The following is a 24,000-nucleotide window of genomic DNA, read 5'->3' as shown; positions in this document are numbered from 1 at the left end:
TAGCTTGCCTGAAGGTTATACCTATCACGGAGCCTTCTCACACTGGAAGGATTGTCAGATGGTCTGAACGATCTACTGCCAAGGCTTCACCATCAGCCATGACCTTTCCTGGGATGATCATATAAGCAAGAGAGGCCACCAAAGTCAGCTGCAGGTGGGGTGGCCTCTATTCCAAGTCCTAGCTTGAAAAATTAGAAATACTCACACCCTACAAAGTCTTTGTCCATAGCTCAATGAAGTACTACTTTCCTCTTGGGGTTGGTGCCATCGCATTGCATCTATTTCTCATGGATTCTTGAATGAACAATGAAAGGAAAGTTAGGTAGGGAGGAAACACTGAAACTAGCAAGTAAGATGATTAAGATTATGGAAGGTTAATGGGGGCTAATGAAGCTCGTAGGTCAGAATTGGGGATAACAAAAGAAGATGGGACACTGCTTGTTTGAAGCCCTGGAGGGAAGAGTGAGACAGAACAGTCTCTGGAAGGTGGTTCCACAGATGGGAAAAGTGAGGAACAAAAGAGTTGAGGCAGGCATTCAACCTAGATTTTGGAAGTTTAATCAGGAGGGTCTTCTTGGAAGAACGTGAGCATCCTGCAGTTGGCGAGAGTCGGAGGACCGAGAGACAAAAGTCATCGTCATGGAGAAGAGGCAGTTATAAAACAGGTTATAACAAATAAAATTATTCTTCTCCTCCTACTCCTTTCGTTCTTTCTGTAAACCTTTGGGATGGAGATAGTATTTGTTCTGTACAATCTATTGATTGATGAATAGAGGATTATCTGTTGAAACTGCTTGTTCTTTATGTTATGAATGTGAAGCTGCTTCTGATGTGTGATAACGGAATAAAATTCTCTCCAAATGTGGTTCAAACCCCACATCATGCAATATTTTGAGAGAGTAAAATCTGAATGATATTCTCAAATGTTCCACGAAGAATTTTAATGGATACCCAGGTGGTTATTTTTCTCTCAAAAAAAAAAATTCAGCACAATGAACATTGGCTGCATAACGAGTACCATAAATTATGACAAAAAAAAAAATTGTCATGACTCTACTAATCTATATACTGGTTATCTTACGATTGTAAGCAAAGTAATGATATTCATAATTGGTTATGACATTGTCATTTATCTTCCTTAATGGACGAAGAATTGATCAGCAGTCTGTTTTTTGTCCTATTGCTTTCGTGGTCACAACAATGGATCTCGGTCCTGAACCTGAAACAAATGATTAGCCCGTCTGCCCATTCTGGGGGAGACTGGGTTTTGCAATCACTCGTGTCTGTCTGTCTCAACTTTTTTTGTTTTACCATTTGAGCTTTTGTCATCAAATTTTTAACAAATGTTTATTCTGAGAATACAGAGAAAAATAATGAATAATTAGGTCAAATGGTGAGTCCAAATCGGCCTTATCAGCCCATTCACCACGTGTCAGCATGAGACGGCTGGGTTTTGTCATCGCTTCCATGTCTTTATTTATTTTTTACCATTGAGATTCAGTGTGTCTGTCCAGGCCAAAACCTTTTTTAAAATTTAACCATTTGAGGTTTTTTTCCATCAAATTTTAAACAAATGTTTATTCTGAGAATACAGAGAAAAATAATAATTAGTTCAAATGGTGAGTCCAAATCGGCCTTATCAGCCCATTCACCACGTGTCAGCATGAGACGGCTGGGTTTTGTCATCGCTTCCGTGTCTTTATTTATTTTTTACCATTGAGATTCAGTGTGTTTGTCCAGGCCAAAACTTTTTAAAAATTTAACCATTTGAGTTTTTTTCCATCAAATTTTTAACAAATGTTTATTCTGAGAATACAGAGAAAAATAATTAATAATTAGGTCAAATGTCGAAGGGAAAAATTATGGTGAGTCCAAATAGGCCTTATCAGCCCATTCGCCACGTGTCAGCATGAGACGGCTGGGTTTTGTCATCGCTTCCGAGTCTTTATTTATTTTTTACCATTGAGATTCAGTGTGTCTGTCCAGGCCAAAACTTTTTGTTAATTTTATCCATTTGAGTTTTTTCCATCAAATTCTCAAGAAACATCTATTTTGAGACTATGGAGAACACAAATTGATAAATGTTACTTCTTTATTTTTTTTTTACTGTTTTCGATACTTTCTAGTTTTTACCTAGGGTCTGAACACATCTCATACCTTCAACACAGTCCGGCATCAGCACTGCTTACAAAGCTGTCTGCCTGCGGCATTCAAAGCTGCCTCCATGCCATGCCTGCTAACTTGTTTCACTCGCAAACAACGTGTAGCTTTTGATGGCATCTTCTCTTCTTTGTCATTGGAGGCAAGCTTTCCTCAAGGGAGTGTTTCAGGGCCAATCATATTTGTAGTTGACATTATTGAACTCTTTATGTCTGGAAAACTTTCTTTACTGTTCTGCAGATTTTAAATTATGTCAAACAGCTCCTCATCCCAGCGACAAATCTGAGCAGACCGTATTTCCAAGCTGGCCTCTTAAGCCAGCTTCAGGCTTTGCCTTATTCTTCTTGCAAAGTCTGTCTTTCCCTGCTACCCCCATACATACCATGGCCTACAAAGAATGTTTGGAGCTCAATTTAATATTGCACTCTTTTTGGTCCATTGCCCTGTGTCCCATCTCCGTGTCCTTCCTTTCCTGCTCCCTCTCTCTTTATAATTACCAAAGATCCAGTCATGCCTGAAGGCATATTGATGGAGTCGATTGAGGAACTTGTGCCACTTTTGTCTGTCTTGCACCCACTGACTGACTGACTGCCATCCAGGTGGTTTCTGGCTCCCTCAGCTTCTTTTCCACCGTATGCCACCGGGTTTCTGCATATTTTCCAACCCTCCTTTGACCTTAATGTTTCCAGTGTATCACTCTTTTGATGATGTTTTCCATATGTAGTACATGCTCAATCAATCTCTACCTCCTCAATTGTATTTCCTCAATAATGTTTTCCTTCCAGTCCTTCTTTCTCCCTCCTTCATGCTCAGTCGGTCTGACCAAAAGATTCACAAAATCTTTATGTGGCAGCTCTAAACAAATGGTTATAGTCTCTGCGCAATGACTTTGGTTTCTCTCCATGCTTCTCAGCCAATGGTAGAACCAAATTTACATTGCTGTCAAAAATTGGAACTTTGTTCTTGTTTTATATTTTATTTGATTTCCACATTTCCCCCATCCTCATAAATGCTATTCTTGCTTTCTGTATTCTTTGAAGAACATCTGAGTACCCCCTTCCTCCCCTCCAAAACCCTTCCTGTTACAGTGATCAGAGACCCTCGATTCATAAACTTGTCTATCTCGTGTGGCCAAGTTATTGCACATGACAGTGTGATTGTTGTCTGATGCAAGTAATCTCATGCTCTGTGTTGTTGGTGTTGATTTTCAGTCCTACTTGGAGGGCATACTCCTGGGACCTATTTACTTTCTCTTGAATACTTTTCTTGGTGTCAGATAGAAAACAGACGTCATCTGCAAAGCTGAGCTTCTCCAGATGGTCATATCTGGCATGGTCTGCAGTCTTCAACCCTTAATACCCAGTCCATCACAAGTAGAAACAAGTAGTGGAGACAGTCTGCATCCCTGTCTGACTCCTGTTATGACTTCAAATTCTGGCAACATTTTCCATTACACATGTGTTTATATCCATGGTCTACGTCCTTTATCATTCTGATGAACTATCCCCGTATTCCATATCCTTCTTATGTATTCCAAATCACATCCCTGTTCACACTGTCAAATGCTTTTTCAAAGTTGATGAAAGTCACCACAAGACTTGAATTCCATTCATTACATTGTTCTATTTTTGGAGTGAAAATTTGATCTCTACACCCTCTACTCCTTCGAAATCCAGCCTGCTCTTGCCCCATGAGAGCTGAAGTTCTCTTTATACTACCGTACATGCCAGCTGATAACTCTTTACACTGAAGCTCTGAAAATCATTGGCATCACTCATCTCGAGAGGCAGAGGTACAGAGCCTTATCCTCTTTCACAACAGACAGATTGGCAAAGTCTTGTCACCTCTCATCTGGTGTTTCACCGCTTGCTCTTTCTACCCTTTGCCTTTCTTCAGCCCGATCGGGACGAACACTTTCCAGTAACCTTCATGTTAATCCCCCAAAGTCCATGCTTCACACTCACCTGCTATCGGTTATCTCTCTTTTCTCCTGTTTTGATGCAATCTCGTCATTTTGTCACAGTTAACATCTTTTTATGAAATTCAGATTGGGTTAATGCAAAATAAATCTGTGGTTGGAGGTAACCCCAGCAAATGTCACTGATCCTGTCCACAAGAAGGGTACCAAGTCCGATGCACTCACTCCCGACCATCATGTACGAAGTGATGGATTCTATCATTGTTGTAGTATTATGATGATTGAGGATGACGGTCAGTAAAGATCAAAGCTGTGAGTGTCATATCCAACTGAAATCGGTCCATAATCATCTGTTCATGAGACATGACGCAACGTAGCATATGGGGGTTACATTATTTATAATCAATAAACATCGTCACCATTATAATGTTACAGAGACACTGGTTCATTCACAAATGTGAAGTTCTGTTCTTGCGTATGGCAGCTTGGCTGCTGGGGCAGCTATAATTTCTTGGAAGCATGGCTGTGCCACTGATGCTGTGCCCCTCTACCAGTACACTGGTTATCATTTCGCAGACCTCAGGAGGATGACAGCCTGAGTCAACCCCACCTGGTGTTAATTCAGCAGCCAACGGGGCTCGAACTCTGGACCCGAAACTCCCAAGCCAGCCACCCTAATCACTAAGCCCACACCAGGCTTACAAATGTGAAGTATGACAGGGTAAAGTCTAACAAACTAGAATGGCACTCGGTAGAGTGCATACCCTCCGCCAGGCTGAACAGTTTACATTTTGTATCCGAATGATAGGCCGGATCTGAACCAAAATCTAATCAGCTTGTTCTTGTCACCTAAACTCATCCACCAAGTTTCGGCCGAATCGGTCCACAACTTCTTGAGATATCTTGCTATATATCATTTTTGGCCCGATCCCTCAATGGTGAAGAATCACTTTTTAAAAGTTTAGCATTTAATTTAATCAGTTAAATTTAATTAGTTCATCCTTGTCACACACCCAAACTGTTGACCAAGTTTTGGCTGAATCGTTCCATAACTTTTTGAGAAATCCTGCTCATAACAAACAAACAGACAGACAGACAAACAGGGTAAGTGCGTAACCTTGGTCTGCCTTCAGTGGCAGAGGTAACAAAAATTAGAATTGTGATGACGTCAGCAGGCTCGTTGGAGATGAAGGCAACTTGTTGGTGTACATTTGAGCTGTTAAAAGGTGACAACACCACGAATATTGCGTCTCACGTGCATTTCCCTTGGTTGTAAGAAATCATCGAGTAAGCTATATACCTGTAGATGAAGGAGAGAAAAAAAATTCAAGGTGGTTTGAAATATAGAGGATGAGAGCACAAAATTTAAAGAGAACATCTTCCTGTATGAAACACAATGTGTGTTTGTGTATTTGTCTTTCCCCCATCAGAAGCACGATTTGAGTAGGCTTTTAAAGGCCAATCTTTTAACACGACTGGGTGTTCACTCTGGTCAAAAGACTCTGCGGACCCAAAAAAACCCCAAAGACCCAGATGACCCAAAAGTCTCCAAGGACCCAAAAGACTAAAAAGTCCCTGAAGTCCAAAAGACCCAGATCACCCAAAAGCTCCTGAGGACCCAAAAGATTAAAAAGTACCGAAGGACCCAGAAGACCCACAAGACCAAGAGAACCCAAAATACCCCGAGGACCCAAAATACCCCTGAGGAATTGGACCACCCAAAATATCCCGAGGATTCAAAATACCCCGAGGACCCAAAAGACCCAGAGGAATCGGAGCACCCAAAAGATCCCGAGGACCGAAAAGATCCTGAGGATCCAAAGGACCCCAAAGACCCAAATAAATGATGACTGGGTGTTCACTACGGTCTATTTTTTCAGGACAAAAAAACTTGAAAAACATTTTTCTTGGTTTCCAATTTTTTTTTTATCTCTAATACTGTGTCTGTAAAAGCCACTTGTTTAATCACAGAACTCCAACCCATCATTTTTGACCGACTTTATACTCGTCTAATATATAAATCTCAATTCGTGTTTGGTTTTTTTTTTTGTTTATATATGCTTCAAAAACTAAAAAAACTACTCAACCAAATCAAACCAAATTTTTAACATTACCTAAGGGTACCCCAAGTATGTTTTCTGTCTGGGTGGGATATCTGGGGGAGGTGGTTCAGGATGGGGGGAAGGCTCCAATGCTCTCGATGTAAATGTGTATCATATAGTGCCACCCGGTGGTTTCCGATAGAACAAATGATCTTTTCATATCAATAAATTTCAAACACCATGATAACGTGCATTGCTGTGATGTTGAAATGTGAGTGCGAATAATTCTAAATTTTTCAAAATGTTTCATTTCACTCATTTTAAGCGGAGGTTCAAACCAATACATCCCAACACTGAGCTTTACACTGAAGAGGATGTGATTTTTGCTCGTACCATAGATAAGCAGCAAAGATGGTTGATGAAGATGATGTCAGCTCACTTCCAAGCAGATGAAAGATTACCTCCAGCAAACGATAGCACGAATAGAGCCGAATGTTTGTAGGGTACAACATGTTGTATTTTGATTACCGGTAAATCCGTCAGCAAAGCTTTGGGTACTTTTGCTCGAAGTGTTATAAATAGCAATGTTACAATTATCATGCTTCCTCATTAGAAATTGTGATGCCGATGTTCCGTATTTATGTCCATCACAGCAGTTAGTGCAGTCCGCAACACATCTTCACGAAGGCACACAATTGTTAGTTCTGGTAGTTGTGCTCGGGTGGAACCCCACCTCTGGTTAATCCTCTCAACACACATTTTTCATAAGAGCATTATTTGGTGATGTTCACCAGACTCATTCTTTCCCAAGGATGGTTAGGCTCGCTTGAAGGAAACTGAATTGACTGTCGAACTTCAGGTGCTTTATTGTGACTCGTCTCGAACATGCATGGCTGACTGTTTGACGCTATTTTTTGTTTGTTTAGCAATGGCTGAATGCGGCACAATGGTCCTATGGTCCTTCATCATGTGCTGACATAACATTCTTTTTTTAATCAGTAAATCTGGCAAATGATGAATGACGAGATAACAGTTGCTTTTTAATTTCTCCGAGTTCACTTTTTTTGAACAAACACATCGAGTTTGTGTCGGAATCTTCAACCCGATGTTTTCTTTTGGACATCCATCAATTGAAAATCTGAAAAAAATACTCGTTTCGAGCTCTTGGCCGAGTTCATGGTTTTCATTTATTTATTTATCTCCATCACAGTTAGCAATGACTTAATTATGGGTAGGAATAAATCATCGATGTAATATGTCGTTTGGGCTTTTGGGGTGGGTTAGGGTGAGAAAATATAAATTGTGATAAAACAAAATAAGAAGGGTGAGCTTTTCCTCGGAGAGAAGGGATGTTAAAAGTGTGAGTTTTGGAGGTGAGAGGAGAAAAATTGGAAAAGAAAAATTGGAAAGACATCGTTCATGATGGTTCAAATCGCTCATGATTGTATATTATAATTTGTTCTTTGTCCTATAATGTCCTTGTAATCACACCGATATCTCCGTATGTCCTCATCTTACATCTGTTAGATGTCACACAAACACACACACATGTAAAAGTACTCATTTGTGGGAACTTTTACCACTTGCTGTATGTGACAGAAGCCAGATCCAGACACATTGGGCGATTCTGCATTTCATGGCGGACCTGTGGAGATGCACACGGCATTGAAACTTGGGTAAGTCAGCGAGATCTTTAACTGTCGATTGTACTTTAATAACTGCCCAGTTAATTTAGCTTTCATCACCTATTTGCCAATGTTCGTATGTCTATGTGCATCAGGAAGTTGGCCATAGCAGTGGAGATCCAGATACTCTTGCATTTAAAGCATCGGGTCAATAAATCGAAGCTCGTGCTGCGTTTCAAAGTCGTATTGTCAGCACATTGTATTATGGAGAAATATGTTCCCACGTTTGTCTATTTCAGTCAGTTTAACTCAACCCGGCAAGAGATGTGGTCCCTTCTGTTTGCCCATAAGTCGTTCGGCTATTGGCAGAAATAGCTCGAAATGTTTTTCTGACTCCTCACTGCTCCATGATTAATATGGCAGCACAGAGGTGACTTATTTTGAAAGGAATGTAAAGCCATCTTCCTGATCCTTGTGCTGACACAAAACCTGCCAGAAGGAATAGCCTTGTCGAGAGTACTTGGAATTAAAAAATAGAGATTAATTTATTTTTGTTCACCTAAGCCGCTGTAAGTGTTGGAGATCTGTGGCTCAATAATGGGACGTGCCACTTCCTTGCTTGATCTGCAGCAATGCTGGGAAGGCAATGGCAAACAACCCAGTGTAACCCTTGCCAGGAAACTGCTTTGGTAGCACCAACGCTCTGGAAAGAGTATGGTCGAGATCTTTTTTTTAAGGTCCCACAACGTCCTCAAGCTCTTGGTGCCAATCTCCAGCTCTGCTTGAAAAGAGCAACTACTTTACATCAACCTGACACTTTAACATATAGGTGTGTGTGTGTGTTTTTTTTTTTTGTTGTATATCACTGTAAGCCACTGCCCTTTCTCTCATACCAGGTTCAAAGCTGGTGTTATTAACCGAGAACGTCTTCCGGCCTTTGAGCGGACACTGTGGCGGGCTTGCCGTGGATTTGTACTTCTACGCTTCACCGCTGCTGATGACTGCCTCCAAGACCCAGTCACAGTGAGTTTGTTCTTGTTCAGTACATGAGTATCCATACGAGCAGCAATGTTGAGTACATGGCAAAAACAGGGTCCCCTTGAGGGACTATCTTGTCAGGGGAAAAAGGGTGGGGTCCATGGTAACAGTGCCTCTCCAACTGATGGAGACGCTGCTTGTCATGCCAGAAAAAAGCCAATATACGTGTTAGCTTTGAAAAAGGGTTTCTGGCATTGAGATTGTAGTATTGCATCACATGTTCATTTTCATTTGAAAATCAATGGTCGAGGCAAGAGTATGTTTTTTGAGCATTTTGTGCACGCGTCACCTTGATTCAAGGATGATCTTTGCACTGCTGGGCATTTTCTTTCCAGATTATCATGAAACATTTTAGTTTTCTCGGCAACTGCCTACGACAGTCCCTTTTCCAAATGTTTCTTATCCTGTCACCGGGAGAGATGATGCAGAGACGGATTTTCTTTTTCAATAACAAAATCAGATTATGGGGATGGAGTCAGCAAGATCAATGGGCTGGTGGAAGTGTGCTTTTTTTCCTTCTTCTCCTCCTTTCTGTGCAATTCCAGGGTGAAAAGGTCAGCAAAGATGTTTTCGTCATCTTCTTCCAAGGTGAAAAGCTGAAGAATCTCGCAAACAAAATATGTGAAGGGTAAGTTCTTTGATGAAAGTGGTACATGTTGGAAGGTTTGCCACGAGGTGTTGTTCCATTATATCACCTCGGATGGAGGACACTACTTCATCTAGAGTGCGCTGTAGATACGTATGAGTATTCCTTAACTGTCTTTACTCTTACTTTTGGATGTGCACACCTTATTTGAAAGACATCTATTTGTCTTATGTGATGACACACCTTAATTGGGGGTTGGGGGTGGGGGTGATGTTAATATAAAGAAGAGTACAGAGGAATAGAAAAAATTGACATGAAGAGTATCAGGGGATAAAGGAGTTGTATTTTGATTGATGTGTGGAGTTTATTTGTGGGAAAGATGAGGGTTGGAAAGAGGTCTTCTTCTTCTGTCTTATTTATCACAAAGGTGTGGGTTTGCATCATTCGCTGAGTGTGCGGCTGGTGGTGATGCTCACAGCTGATGCAACGACCCCTATAGGTTTGGGCAGGAATTTGATAGCTTGCCCACTCTTCGCAAAGGACACCGTGGGATCTTCAACATCCACCAACTCATGCCGGCAGATGGGATTCCCAGTTTGACGTCAATCCGAGGGAGGGCCCACACATTGATGAATCACGCTGCATGTGAAACACCGGCATGACAGTTTACAGCTTGGCCAATATTCAAACCCAGGTTGGACAACTCAGAGGCAAGTGTGCATAGCTCTTCAGGATTATTAAACGGTTTCAGAATTTGAAATGAAGCATCATGTGTGCAACATATCGTCAGACGACTGGGTTCCCTGATGGTGCAAATGCAGGATAATTTTGATGCCAGGATACCGAATTAACGGGATCCCCAGGTCACGCCGAGGATCGTTATCTCTGAGGATTAAACTGAGCAATAGGCTCTACCATGCAGGCTTTAATTACACAAATGAATCAATGTGTTTATTACCCGTGCCGAAGGAGAGGGTATTGCATTTGGGTCCATTTGTTTGTTTCTTTGTTTGTTTGTTTGTTTGTCGGTCTGTTTGTTACCCTCACCGAAGGAGAGAGTATTGTATTTGCTTTGTTACCTCTGCCACCGGAGGTTAAGGAGGTTATGTTTTCACCTCTTTCTGTCTGTTTGTTACTTGCAAAATCGAAGATTTTTCAAGTATATCGGTTCGTCGATTTTGTTATTCTGTCTGTCTGTCTGTCTGTCTGTCTGTCTGTCTGTCTGTCTGTCTCTCTATCGCCTACAGGTAACAATTTCAAATCGATCTTCACGAAACTTCACCACAGGGTAGAGTTTGTCATAAGGAAGAAGCCTATCGTTTTTGAGGTCAAAAGATCAAAAGGTCAACATAGGCCAAAGGTCAACATCTTTGGTGGTATTTCTAAAATCCTCAATTTTCATCCGATTGACTTGAAATTTGAAGAGGATTTATATTTCAGGTCACTGAATTCGACTGGCCAATTATTTTTGAGGTCAACATGGACCTAAAGGTCAACATAGGCCAAAGGTCAACAACTTTGGTGAGATTTCTAAAATCATCAATTTTCATCCGATTCACTTGAAATTTAAAGAGGATTTGTATTTCAGGTCACTGAATTCGACTAGCCAATTATTTTTTTGGGGTCAACATGGACCAAAAGGTCAACATAGGCCAAAGGTCAACAACTTTGGTGAGATTTCTAAAATCAATTTTCATCCGATTCACTTGAAATTTGAAGAAGAGTTGCAGATTTGGTCATTTAATTCAACCACCAATTATTTTGAGGTCAAATTTGTTTTTTTGGATTTTGCTAGTTTTGTGCTCTGCATGACATCTTCTTCTTGTTTGTCTGATTGTTTGTTTGTGTGCATGATATCTCAAAAAGTTGTGGATGGATTCGGACGAAACTTGCGGGACATGGGTGTGTGATAAGGAAGAATTGATTCAATTTTAGTGAAGATCTGAATACGGATCCAGATCCAATAATTTTTTTGAAGCGATTCTTCACCATTTCGAGATAGGGCTGAAATCGAAAAACAGCATGATATCTCAAAAATAGATTGGGCCTGATATGTTCTCGTGGATCAGGCATTGCGTGGCGGAGGTATGCGCTCTCGGGAATGCCCTTCTAGTTTAACCATTGTGTTTCTTCCAGAGAAATTCCACTGCCATGAGAAAAGTTTGTTCTCGATTTATTTTTGTGTTTAAACAGGCTTTTCCTTTTTAAAAGTTCTCAAAAACTCATGGAAAGAGTTGTTGAGAACTCATTGAAAGAAGTTAGTGATGTCCTCTCGAGGATTGTTGAAGGTCCTCTCGAGGGGAAACTTGAAACGTCACTACAAAGTGTCCTTGTGAACTGGCACCTGATTTGGAATGGTGTTTGATGGTGCACAAGCAAGCATCATACTTCTTTCCTTGCTATTATCCCCACTCTTCGCCATCTACAGCAACTTTGCCATTCTAACCCGATGACCATGGTCGTTTCACAATCAAACAATCCCAACTGCCTCACATCATACACTCACATCACGACTTTAAAATTGACAAAAGGTGTGGAAAGTGAGAGTGCGTGAAACGCTTTTCTTTGGAAGGGATTTTTAAGCCAAATGTTCTGACTGCTTTCATGCACTTGTGGAAATCTCACGCTGCCTTTCTCAAATATTAGTCCTTCGTGGCAGAATGTGTCGAATGTGGGGTTTACTACAGTAACTTTCCTCAATGGAGCTGTTCCTCCAATACAACTGTTATGGTGACCCCATGAGAGATTCGAAGAATGATGAACCTTCATTGGCAGATAAGATCAAATCAGACCGATTTCCATTACATCCATGATTATTAGCTCGTATGTGTATTGCATAAAAAGTGATGTTTTATGTGATTTTGTTTTTGAGAAGACAAAATATGACTTCAGTTGTTTTTTTTGTTGTGGGGGGGGGGGATGGGCCAAACGCAATGGGTGATTATCATTTCCAAAATTATTTCTGGTAACTGCAGTATTTCTGCTCTACTTAAAAATATATGTTTATCAAATTTGGCAACAGTGGGCATTGCTGTCCTCTTTTAATCCCACAGAGGTCAAAGGTCAAGCAAAAGATAATGACGGAGGGCTGTGGGTCGATGGACCAAGTGGAAGGGGAAGAGGTCGATTAAGGAAACATACAATTACTGTAACACCAATGCGTGAGAGTGGTTGAGATGCAGCACGAGAAAATGGACAGGGTTAGGTAGGGTATTAGGGTTCATGAGTAGAATGGGGGACAAAATGTGGCGGAGATGGACTGCGGTATGATGGGAGAGAAGAACGTGAAAGGACAGTCTCAGAAAGACCATTCAACGGACGAGAGGAAATTGTGGGTGTGGGTTGGTTAAAGGAATGGAGTGTGAAATCATGGTGTGCACTTGTTTTGTTATTGTAAAGTTGGAGTTTGTTGAAAGATCAAAAAATGTCGACAAGCTCACCAATTCGTCAGTTTGAAAAGCCTGTGGCATGTTGGGAGCTCGTCATATCACCATACTCCTCTTTAAACCATCCTTATTTGAGCTTCCTGTCATTAGCGAACCTCTCTCACTGTTTCCATCCATCCATCCATTGGGACCATACTCTGTGCAGAGCGTTGATGCTGCCTTGGCAGTCTCCTTGGCTATTGGGCACAATCCTGGACGGGTCGCCACTCCGACACAGTATACCAGCAAGCTGGTACTCATTTTGCCGACCTCGGAAGGATGACAGGCAGAGTCAACCCCACCTGGTATTAATTCAACAGCCGAGGGGGATTTGAACTCTCACTGTTTAGCATTCAAAATGTTCTGCAATAATGTTTCTCCCAATAATCAAGCAACGCAAATTCTGTTACAGTTTAAGCAGCTTTGCTTGATGTTTTTCCCTGCTTTCTGCTCTTCATTACTGTTAAATATAAAGCTTCTTTGTTTTCATAGCTCTTGCTGGAACCACGCAGGCCAACATTTACAGTGCAGGCAACGAGCAAGGGATTTTGTAATCAAGACAGAGCCCTATCCACTATTATCCACTATTCATGTGTTTGAAGCAGTCTTTTTGAGCTCAAATACACAGTCGTGCCTCATTGTATGAAAGTTCGAGATGACTTGATGATGTTGAATTGGTTGCTTAATTTGAAACATGAAAATGATATATTTTTTCCATGAGTAATCTGTCGGTGAGAGTGTTGTGATCTATGTTGTTGTTGTTTCGTATGTAGCCTGTGGCTACTGGTTCCATCATTTCCTGGGAGCATGGCTGTGCCGCTGATGCAGTGCCCTTGTTACCAGAACACTGGTACTCATTTCGCCGACCTCGAAAGGATGAAAGGCTGAGTCAACACACCTGCTGTTAATTCATTGAATTTGATAGGGGCTCAAACTCAAGACCCGAAGTTCTTGATGTAGCCACCTTAACCGTTAAGTCAACAGTCTCAACACCTGGCTTATTGTGATCTATGTTGGCCATGGAGGGAGGGATGCATCAGAATAAGATCTCCTAATATCGTTGCCAAATATGTTTGAGTGATTTTGCTTCCATTTTTCATAATTTATGATAATTACCTCTGATAAGGCCTGCCTGGTAGAGTGGTTGAGGGCTCAGACAATAATCTAGACTCGAGGTATGCACATTTGCCACAAAGCTGTCTCGCCTGGGTTTGAATCCCATTGCAGCTATAAACTGTCATGCCGGTGTTTCACAGGCGGGGTGATTCATCAATGTGTGTGCCGTCGCTCAGATTGATATCCAACTGGGTGTTCCATCTCCTACCATTAGTTGGCGGACGTCGCTGATCCCATGGTGTCCTTCATGAAGAGTCGGCACCCTGAACAAATTGTAAATCCTTGTCTGGACTGCAGGTCGCATGTGGTTGGGTTTTCTTGGAGGTTCCTCAATACCAGTTTACACTGCTTGCTATCTTAGAGTGTGGTTGTTGTCTGGGTAAGAGCTTCTTTACTATTATTCATTTGAGTATATTTTGTACCATAAATGTGTGGAAACAAATGCAAGTTTGTAGTCTTGTTTTTGGTAGTGTAATGGTTAGAGCGTCCGCTCCGAGTCTGGGAATTCGGCGGTTAAAACCCCGGCCGAGTCGTACCAAATGCTTTGAAAATGGTACCGGTACGTGCTGCTCCCTTGCTTTAAGTTCAGCATTTTTAAGGATAGAGAATGGACAATCCCCATTGGTTGCCATCCATGGAGAGGAGGAAATTCCTCTTGAGGAAATGCCCCACTTAGTGTGGTGAGAAAAGTGGCTCATTGTTATGACTTTGCTGGAACCCGGAGTATTCTGTGAAGTTACACTTCCCCCAAGCTCATCCATCCATCCATCCATTGGGACCATATTCTGTGCAGAGCGTTGGTGCTGCCCAAGCAGTCTCCTTGGCTATTGGGCACAATCCTGGATGGGTCGCCACTCCGACACAGGATACCAGCAAGCTGACACTCATTTTGCCAACCTCAGAAGGATGACAGGCAGAGTCAACCCCAAGTTCAGTGGTTGTGGTTGTCTGTGTGTGTGTGTGTGTGTGTGTGTGTGTGTGTGTGTGTGTGTGTGTGTGTGTGTGTGTGCGTGCGTGCGTGCGTGCGTGCGTGCGTGCGTGCGCGCGCGCGCGCGTGCGTGCATGCGCTCATGTAGCAAATCTATTACAAGCCTTAAACCTTGTATCAAAAAACAAACATCAAAAACACTCATGCATGTTATACAATGCATGTAATTTTACATATCACAGTTTACTGTGCCAGAATTTTATATTCTTAATTTATGATGCTTGAACTTTGACACAGACACACACACACACACACACACACACACACACACACACACACACACACACACACACACACACACACACACACACACACACACACACACACACACACACACACACACACATTTTATTTAGCACTACGTTTTTGCAGACCGTTGCAGAAAGTAAAGCTGACGGAGAAAATTTAATTCGGCACAGCCATTTCTATTTCACAGTAAAGCACTTCCTAATTTGGTTTCCCATTCGGGGAAAAGAAGGTGTTGGTGCAAGAAATATTCCATCGTAAGGGGTATTTGCTGGTTCAGATAAATGGCCATCATTAGGGAATGATGTATGTTTTGGGCGCACACAACTTTTGTAAGCTTGGCTCCGGGGCTGCCGTCGAATAAATGCCGATCAGGTCGTGTCCTGCAATGGAGCCGGAGGCTGTTGAACTAGGTTTAAGTGTGGCACATTCTCCTCTTGTGTTGTTGCTGTGACTGATGTTTTTAATTACTGAGGATTGTTTGCAAAAAAGCACAGCAAGACCTTGTCGGACAACTGGTTAACAAGCCCGAACTGAGCACCGAATTCCACCTTCCCAGCAGTCTTGATATGATATTTTGGATTGCCTTGAGGAGTTGAGAAACTGCAACTTTATGTTTCATTACCTCCGCCAACGAAGGTGAAGGAGGTTATGTTTTCACCCCTTTCTGTTTGTCTGTTTGTTTGTTTGTTTGTGAGCAGGATATTTCAAAACTTTGTGAACGGATCTGGATGAAATGTGCTGGGCACGTTGGGTGTGTGACAAGGATGAACTCTAGATTTTGGTGAAGATCCGGATCCAGATCCAACTACGAGAATTTTTTGAAAAGCGATTCTTCACCATTGAAAGACAAGGCCAAAAACGATATGCAGCAAAATATCTCAAAAAGTTGTGGACGGATTAGGATCAAGCTTGGTGGACACATTGGGTGTGCGGCAAGGACAAAGTAATTCAATTTTGGTGAAGATCCGAATCTGGATTCGGATGTGATAATTTTTTAAGTGATTCTTCACCATTGAGAGATTGGGCTAAAACGACATGGTACTGTCTAGCATGATATTTCAAAAATGTATTGGGCCCAATATTATGTTCTTGTAGATCAGGCATTGTGTGGTGGAGGTATGCGCTCTACAGAGTGTCCTTCTAGTTTTTCACCTGTTTGGATTCATTCAACTCTGCTTTTCACCACGATAGAGTAAACCGTAATACAACCCATTTCAGTTCACCGCAGGACGTAGACCTCCTTCGGCTCATGTTGACTGGTGTTTGATATACTCACCACGCTTGTCAAATGTGGGTTGGTGAGAGTGAATAGTAATGGGAATCAAAGCCACACCAGCCAGTGGTAAAAGAGACTAGTCTTTAACCACTCCATCAAACAACCCAATCCTTCACTATGATAAAACCCCCTGACTCAGAAATGAGACATTTTCCAAATTCCACCGAATATGTGATACCATGCCTACTTTGATAAAGGTATGGAGGTTAAACATTGTTTTGCGGTGTTGTATGATTCCTTTGGTACAATTTTCATGCTTCACTACTCCTCTGGCCAATAAAGCTCGACATTGGAGGTATAATTGCAACGGGATGCACCATTTTCCATTACTTTTGCCACCATATCGTATAACACGGACAGTCTGGATATCTGAGCGGTGTGGAATGCTGTTGGCTGATTTTGCACATTGTTTTTCCGCTCCATTGGTTGTGTGTGGCAGGTTTCGGGCCACAATGTATCCCTGTCCCGATTCCACTGCAGAACGCAGCAAAATTCTGAGCAACGTTACAACACGCCTGGAAGATCTGCGATCGGTAAGGAAGAAACCCCTCCTATTTAAACATCTTCCTGTAATAGCTATCACTCTGCTGTGCACATAGCAGGCTGCCACACCGAGATTTGCTTACTCAATAAGTCGTTCAGTGGCCTGCAAAAGTATTCACCCCCTTCCAATAATGCCACATTGAGATGAATTACGAATTATACAGAGACAATTTTTACAAATTAACTGTTATATTCATAACTGAAGAGATCAAAGAAAACATTGTTATGGTTGAAGGAGGTTATATGTTAGGAATACCTGTAAAAAACGTGTACAAATCAAAATTCACTGGTTGTAAAAGTATTCAGCCCCTTCGGTCAGTACTTGGTGGAAACACCTTTTTCAGGAATCATTGCTCCGAGTATTTTTTGGGGTAGATCTCTACCAGATTTTCACAGTGAGATGGTGAAATCTTTACCCATTCTTCACGTGAAAATTGCTCTCGTTCTACCAAGTTTGATGGGGGATCGTCGATGGACTGCAATCTTCAAGTCTCACCATAAATGGTCATTTGGGTCCAAGTCAGGACTTTGACGAAGCCACTCAAAAACAATCATTTTATTATTATTCAGCCATTCCAGTGTGGTTTTGGCTTTGTGGTTCAGATCATTTTCCTGCTGAAATGTGAATCTCCGACCCAGTTTCCGATTCATGGCTGACTCGAGCAGGTTTTCATCAAGGATTCTCCTGTACTTTGCACCACCCATAGTCTCTTCTGTCCTCACAAGTTTGTCAGTCCCTGCTGATGAAAAGCAGCCCCATGACATGATGCTGCCACCACCATACTTGACAGGAGGGATGGTGTTGATTGGGTGATGTGCAGTGGTAGGTTTGCACCAGACATAACGCTTTGAATTTAGACCATAAAGTTCAATTTTTGTCTCGTACGACCACAAAATTTTTCTGCAAACTCCACGTGAACTTTTAGATGCGTTTTTTTTTTTTTTTTAAAGTAATGGCTGATTTCTTGCCACCTGTCCAGAGAAGCCAGCTTTGTGAAGGGAACAGGATATTGTTGATTGATGAATACTGACCCCCATCTTGGACATAGAGCCTTGCAAATCTTTCAACATCGTTGGATTTACACTTACAGTGACATCCCAAACCAATTTCCTGCTTTCCTGGCTGCTGAATTTGGATGGGCGACCTGATCTGGGTAGAGTCTGGATGGTATGATACATCTTCGACTTCATAATGATGGATTTCACCGAACTCAAAGGGATAATGAGTGACTTTGAAATCATCTTATAACCCTCTCCTGAATGGTGCTTCTCCATCACCTTATGTCTGACTTCTTTGGAAAGCTTCTTGGTCTTCATGTTTGCCTTGTTAGTTGGCCAAGTGAGTGGCACCTTCAAACTCCTTAGATAAGTGGGGAGCTGAATTTTTAAGTTAAACCACCGATTACAAACAGGTGAAACCTATTACATTTAATTTGTAACCTTTTAAACAAATAATTTGCTCCTGAAGTGATTTCGGTTTAATTAGGCAAAGGGTGTGAATACTTATTGCACCAGAGAATCACCTGATTTTCAATGTTAATCAAACTTATTCACATTTTATCTGCATTTTTTTTTTTTAGCTTTATCACTTTGGAATAGTTTGTAAAGACTCTGCATATTAAGTTTGATTTGAAAGCATCATGAAATAAGCTCAGTTGGCATCAAAATGTGAAAACTTTGGAGGTGGGTGAATACTTTTGCAGGTCACTGTAGTTCATTCATGGAGATGCTGCATTGAATGATACCCTCATATTTCTAGTTACAGATACCCTGTCTGATTGCGAACTGGGAAAGCAGCTCCATGCTCCCTCCAATGGGATGCGTTCTGCTTTTACTTCATGAGATGGCAATTTTTACTTTGATTTGAGTGTTCCTGAAATGAAACTCTTGGCCAGGCAATTCGGAGTTGAGCAGATGTGGCGCCTTGTCTGAGTTCTTCTCACCTGATAACATGTGCAGACATTCCTAATGTTTGGAAAACATTGTGGAAAAATTCTCATGATTCCCTCTGCCACCGAAGGTGGATGGAGGTTATTTAAAGCATGAGTCACATTTGCTCTACGGCTAGGATACGGCGGCCATACCCCCCCCTTGAATTGACAGAAATGTGCGGCGGCCGCAGAGTTTCTGAAGTGGCCTCAGGGTGGCCCTACGCCGTATGGCTATCTTTAACAGGCTGTAGGGGTCTCCGTGGAATTAAAGCGCGGAGTTATAACTTTTTTCATTTCTAGTTTGGCCGTAGCAATTCGACATGCCGTAGCCATGACGTAGATGTGTTCCACGTCGACCGTACGTAGGGCGTATGTTGGGCTTGCGTTATTTGTGCGTTTTCCGTAGGCTCTTATCAATGAAAAATGAATTTTGCCAACCCCCAAAAAATGACTGCGGCCGCACTATCTCCACGTTCGCCTTAGGGCCCCCCTGCGGTCGCCTTGCGGGCACCTTGAGGCTACCTTGCGTCTGCCTTGAAAATTCTATGGCCGCCGCAGGGACGCCCGAAGGTCACCGTGCGACATCAAATCAAAGACCGTACGGCACCCGCACGTTTTCGGTCTCCACAATTTCTAAATACACCGTGCGGCTCCCCAAAAAATAAAAACATATGTGACTCCTACATTGTGTGACCGTGGAAATACTGCGGCCGCCGTATAATTGCTCGTGGCCGTAGATTTTTTAGACCCTACGGCCGCCAAGCCAAATGTGACTGAAGCATAACCACCCTTGTTTGTTTGTTTGTTTGTCTGTGAGCAGGATATCTCATGAAGTTATTGACGGATTTGGAGGAAACTGTGTGGAGAGGTTGGGTGTGTGACAATGACTAATGGATTCGATTTTGATGGAGATTAAGAACTGGACACGATAATTTTTTTAAGTGATTCTTCACCATTGAGAAATAGGGCCAAAAACAATATACAGCATATCTCAATATCTCAAAAAGTTGGAGACAGATTGAGACAAAACTTGGTGGACAGGTTGTGTAGGTGACAAAAGAAGCAGATTAGATTTTGCTTAAGGTCCGGATGCAGATTTGGTTATCGTCTGACCTATCAGTGGATACGAACCATAAACTGTTCAGCCTGGTGCAGGTATGCTCTCTACTGAGTGCCGTTCGAGTTTAGACATGGTGCATTGCATCCCACGATGGCAGATAATTATAATCTGCAAAGTTAGCAAAGGAGCTCGTTCATTATATTCCAAATTCGAGCTTCCTGTGATGATGGTGGTGGTGGTAGTTGTTGTTAAAATGGCATTTGTACAAGAACATGATATCCTTGGACTTGTGTCATTCATTTTCTTTTGACCATGGTTACGTTATTAGCACTCTTTTGTTGAAATGAATTTGTTTTGTTTTGTATTTTTGGAGCCAGATTTTGGATATCATTTTCATTCTGAACATCCTGGAGTTTGGCAGTTATTTGTAAAATGGATAGTTTATGGGTTATCTGATCTGACCTGGCAAGAAACATTCTCTTATAAAAGAGCTGAAGCAATTTCTTGGGCCTGAAGTACTCAGATTGTGGTTTTCCATCATCTTCCAAGCAAAATTACAATAAAGGATTACACAATGAAGAGAAGGTCTTGCTGGGTGAAGGCTAGCGTCGATTTGTGTCGGTGGACAGGTAGAACAATGGATGAAATCTATCAACAGAACGCTGATCAAGGTATGCTAACCTACATGGAAAGCAAGAAGAAGCTGACATTTAGGGTGGTAATCTCTTTTGCTCTGATGAACGGTTAACATCTGAAATGTCAGCTTTTCCTTGCTTCCCATGGTGGTCGGTTTATGGTTAGCATACCTTAAGAAACTTTCTGTTGATTTCATCAAAAGCAATATCGACTTTGGTTGAGCTCTGGCAGCGTGGCCTCATTTTTTGACAAACATTTGCAAGTTCAACATCCACAAGCGATTGCTACCTAAAGATGTTTCCTCAAGATGGGGGGGGGGGAAGGGATGTGGTGGTGGAGGGGGGGGGGAGGGACAGTGGTCTATTTTATTACATGACCCTCTGCTCAAGATGCGTCAGGATGATTGTGTAAACTACAGAGTTCAAAGAACACCTTACTCTGCACATTCTTGAGAAAAAAAAATGACATGGGCAGAGTCTGCGAGTAGCAAATTTGATTGGTGGATACGATGTAAAATGCCGTAATATTTTGGCCAAGTACAGCTGAAAGAAAGCTTTTGAAAGTGCCAGGAAGGCGATTTGTGTTTTACATGTTCAAGTACAGTACTGAATATAATTCAATTAGAATAAAATAAAGATTTTAATGGTCGAAGAAAAACTTTTTTTCAGAGGTTTACTGCTGTTGTGGCTGCTCGATGTTCCAAAACGGGGACAGGAGGAACTAACTGCCTTTGATGCAGCACCTTTTTTAATCACCTTATTTAACACGTTACATTCGTTTTTCTTGTCCTTTGTGTCCTTTATGACGTCACTAAAAACAGGATAGTTTCCTGTTTGGAATGATTTTCAATTTTGCTTCACTGTCAGACAGGCAGACTAAAAAATAATCTCACTCCACTCTGCGTATACACGATCGGGATCCTCAATCATAAACTGACATTTGTAGACAGACAGACAGGCAGACAGACAAAGTAAACCAATTTATTAACCTCGCTTTTCCCTTCGTGTGTGTGAGGATACATTTTCAGATTTTGTTTAATCAAGAAATGAACTCGTACAAGACGGTTCAGAGACATATACACTATAACTGCTCTGCACTACATATTAATGCTTGTATGTTATGAAATCTAATTGCATTCAGGCTGTGGTTGCGGACATTGGCCATTCAGGTTATAAAGCAGGCAAACCGAAAACAACGACAATACATTTATCTGTGCTACACACAGGAAACATCTTTGGTGAAGTGTTTGCTTTCTGCATGGAATATGGCATCAATTGCTTCAAACAGCAGCCCATACAACAGCAATCCACTCTGTTTTCAAAGAAAGAGCCTTTTATTGCATATGACGTCGAGCTTCGTGGAAGAGCTGGAAGACAGAAAAGAACAGCTATAAGTGGGGGGGGACACACCATGAACAGGGCAAAGGGACTCTCGGAGAAGAATCGGTGAGGGGTAGAATGCTGGAAGAAAGCTGAAGCACAATAAGTAAAGGGGTTGAAAGAACAGGGAGGAGAACCTGGTGAGGAAAGAGCATGCTGCTCCTCAACATGAAAGAGCAAGTCCTAAAGCCCTGAATGCTCCTCTTTGTTATTTTGGCCTTCTCCACATCAATCGATGACGGAGTCCATTGAACACTCAAATTCAAGGTTGTTTTTTTTTTGTCGGTGCAAGGCATCTTGATTCACAACAGATATAATGTTGATTAAAAAGGTCACGTCTGTTGTTTTGAATAAATCGGTTAGCCCGGCCCATAATTTTTTTTCCGTTCAGAAACCTATCCGGGTGCCGGGCTCAGGATACGATGATGAATCCGGACGGCCAAAAGCAAGTACGTGTTACTGTGTCTTTACTCTCACTGAGCGGGATGAAAGTGTATTTGCTGAATATGAAAAGGGATAAAAGAAAGGCTCATTTCATGATTAATGAATATAATGTGATAGATTTTCATGGCGAGTTTGAACATTTGAATAAACATGCAAAACAAAACAGCTGTGACCATCTCTCACGAATGCGCACAAGTCAGGTGGTGAAGTCAGTTGTGAGGGTGGTTGACAAAAAATCGCCATTTTGAACACACAATTGGGTTGCCAGGGGTTTCCTGCTTATTTGCTGCTACTTTTTTTGTTAGTTGCTCTCCGGTGTACAGAAAGTCCAAAACCCTTTTCTGGCTCAGCGGGCTTTCTGGTCAAGACCGATATGCTGCCCATTCAAGCTCGTTCTGGCTCTGACAAAAAGAATATTCTTTTCATTGTACATCTGGCAAGAAAGCCAACCAAACACAATATGAGGAGTCAGCAGATGGTTTGCAGCTGTCCTCTAGAGGCATGCCTGGCAATTGGCCTTATCCCAAAGTCATTATCTGAACTAGTTTATGGCCAACACTGCATTGAATGTGAAATGTAAACCGTGTAAGTTTAGGTTCCAAGGAACCTCTTCTCATTACTATGGAAATGAATGGAGGTTTACACGAGGTCGCCTGCATATCACGTGAACATCCTGGAAACATTAAAGAACAGGCCTCATTGACCCGAGCCTATCATATGCGATTTAAATTGATTGACGGATCATAAAGAGAGGCCATTGAGGTCAGGAAGGCGAGTTTTACCATTGTTGAGAGTAAACTACCAGTAATTAAGTTAAGTGGGAGCTGAATGGCCCTATTTTAGTAAGTATCTGTAAAACAACTCCCGTCACAGTACACTGGCAGTGGAGTGGAATGATGTCCAGCTGTCTGTCTTGTTTTTAAAGATCCCATGGTGTTTTTTTTTTTTTTCGCAAGACCTTTGATCTGCACGAATGCCATTGCAGAACCCATCACAAGATCAACCCAAATTGTGTTGAGATGGGAAGTTAAAATAAGATATCGATTTTAAAGTGTACCTTAAGGATGAACACAAAGTAAAGACAATGCAGGAACAATGAATGGGCCAGGCATCCACTTCTTGGCCTTAGTTTTGTTTTTGTGTACCTGTTAAATGACCCCAAGAGAAAACGATGGCTCCTTTCTTAAGTGATCTGGAAATGTAAAGTCACACCATTTTAATTGATTATTAAACTTTCCTAAATGTCATACATCCGTCGAATATGAGCAAAAGGTGCCCTGCTTGTGATGTTTCGAGCATTTGAATTTCTGTGTGATGGCAGCAGCTGAGGCTTGACGAGCCTTTCTAGCTGTCTCTTGTCAAAGCTATATCTCGTGACGAAAGAAACTTTTCACCTTCATTTTGCAACCATGAATGCACTCTTGACAACTGTCACCTTGGAACAGCACAATCACTATATCCTTCAACTGTGCACTTGCTCAACAACGGTGTGCTATTGTGCCCCTTTAAAATGCTGTTACATCTTTGCCTTTTCCACATTGGTGCAGAAGCGTTTCCATGGAAACTGTGCAGCTTTATTTAGCT

General features: G+C 41.8%; 1 protein-coding gene across 6 annotated transcripts in view; it reads left to right on the top strand.

The window, feature by feature from the left end:
* Positions 1-24,000, top strand: part of LOC147029696 (V-type proton ATPase 116 kDa subunit a 1-like) — a 504,511-nt gene that overhangs the window by 66,461 nt on the left and 414,050 nt on the right. For all 6 annotated transcript variants that reach the window (XM_085872936.1, XM_085872937.1, XM_085872940.1 and 3 more), the window contains 4 exons: positions 7,720-7,796; positions 8,642-8,768; positions 9,329-9,411; positions 16,863-16,956. In XM_085872936.1, the coding sequence (XP_085729062.1) occupies positions 7,720-7,796; positions 8,642-8,768; positions 9,329-9,411; positions 16,863-16,956 (381 nt within the window). The remainder of the gene's footprint in view (positions 1-7,719; positions 7,797-8,641; positions 8,769-9,328; positions 9,412-16,862; positions 16,957-24,000) is intronic.

This window comes from Eptatretus burgeri, chromosome 3 (assembly GCF_056783735.1).
Source record: "Eptatretus burgeri isolate ZD-2024b chromosome 3, Ebu_testis_v1, whole genome shotgun sequence".
Lineage (NCBI taxonomy): Eukaryota > Metazoa > Chordata > Myxini > Myxiniformes > Myxinidae > Eptatretus > Eptatretus burgeri.
This window is presented reverse-complemented; position numbering and strand designations above follow the sequence as displayed.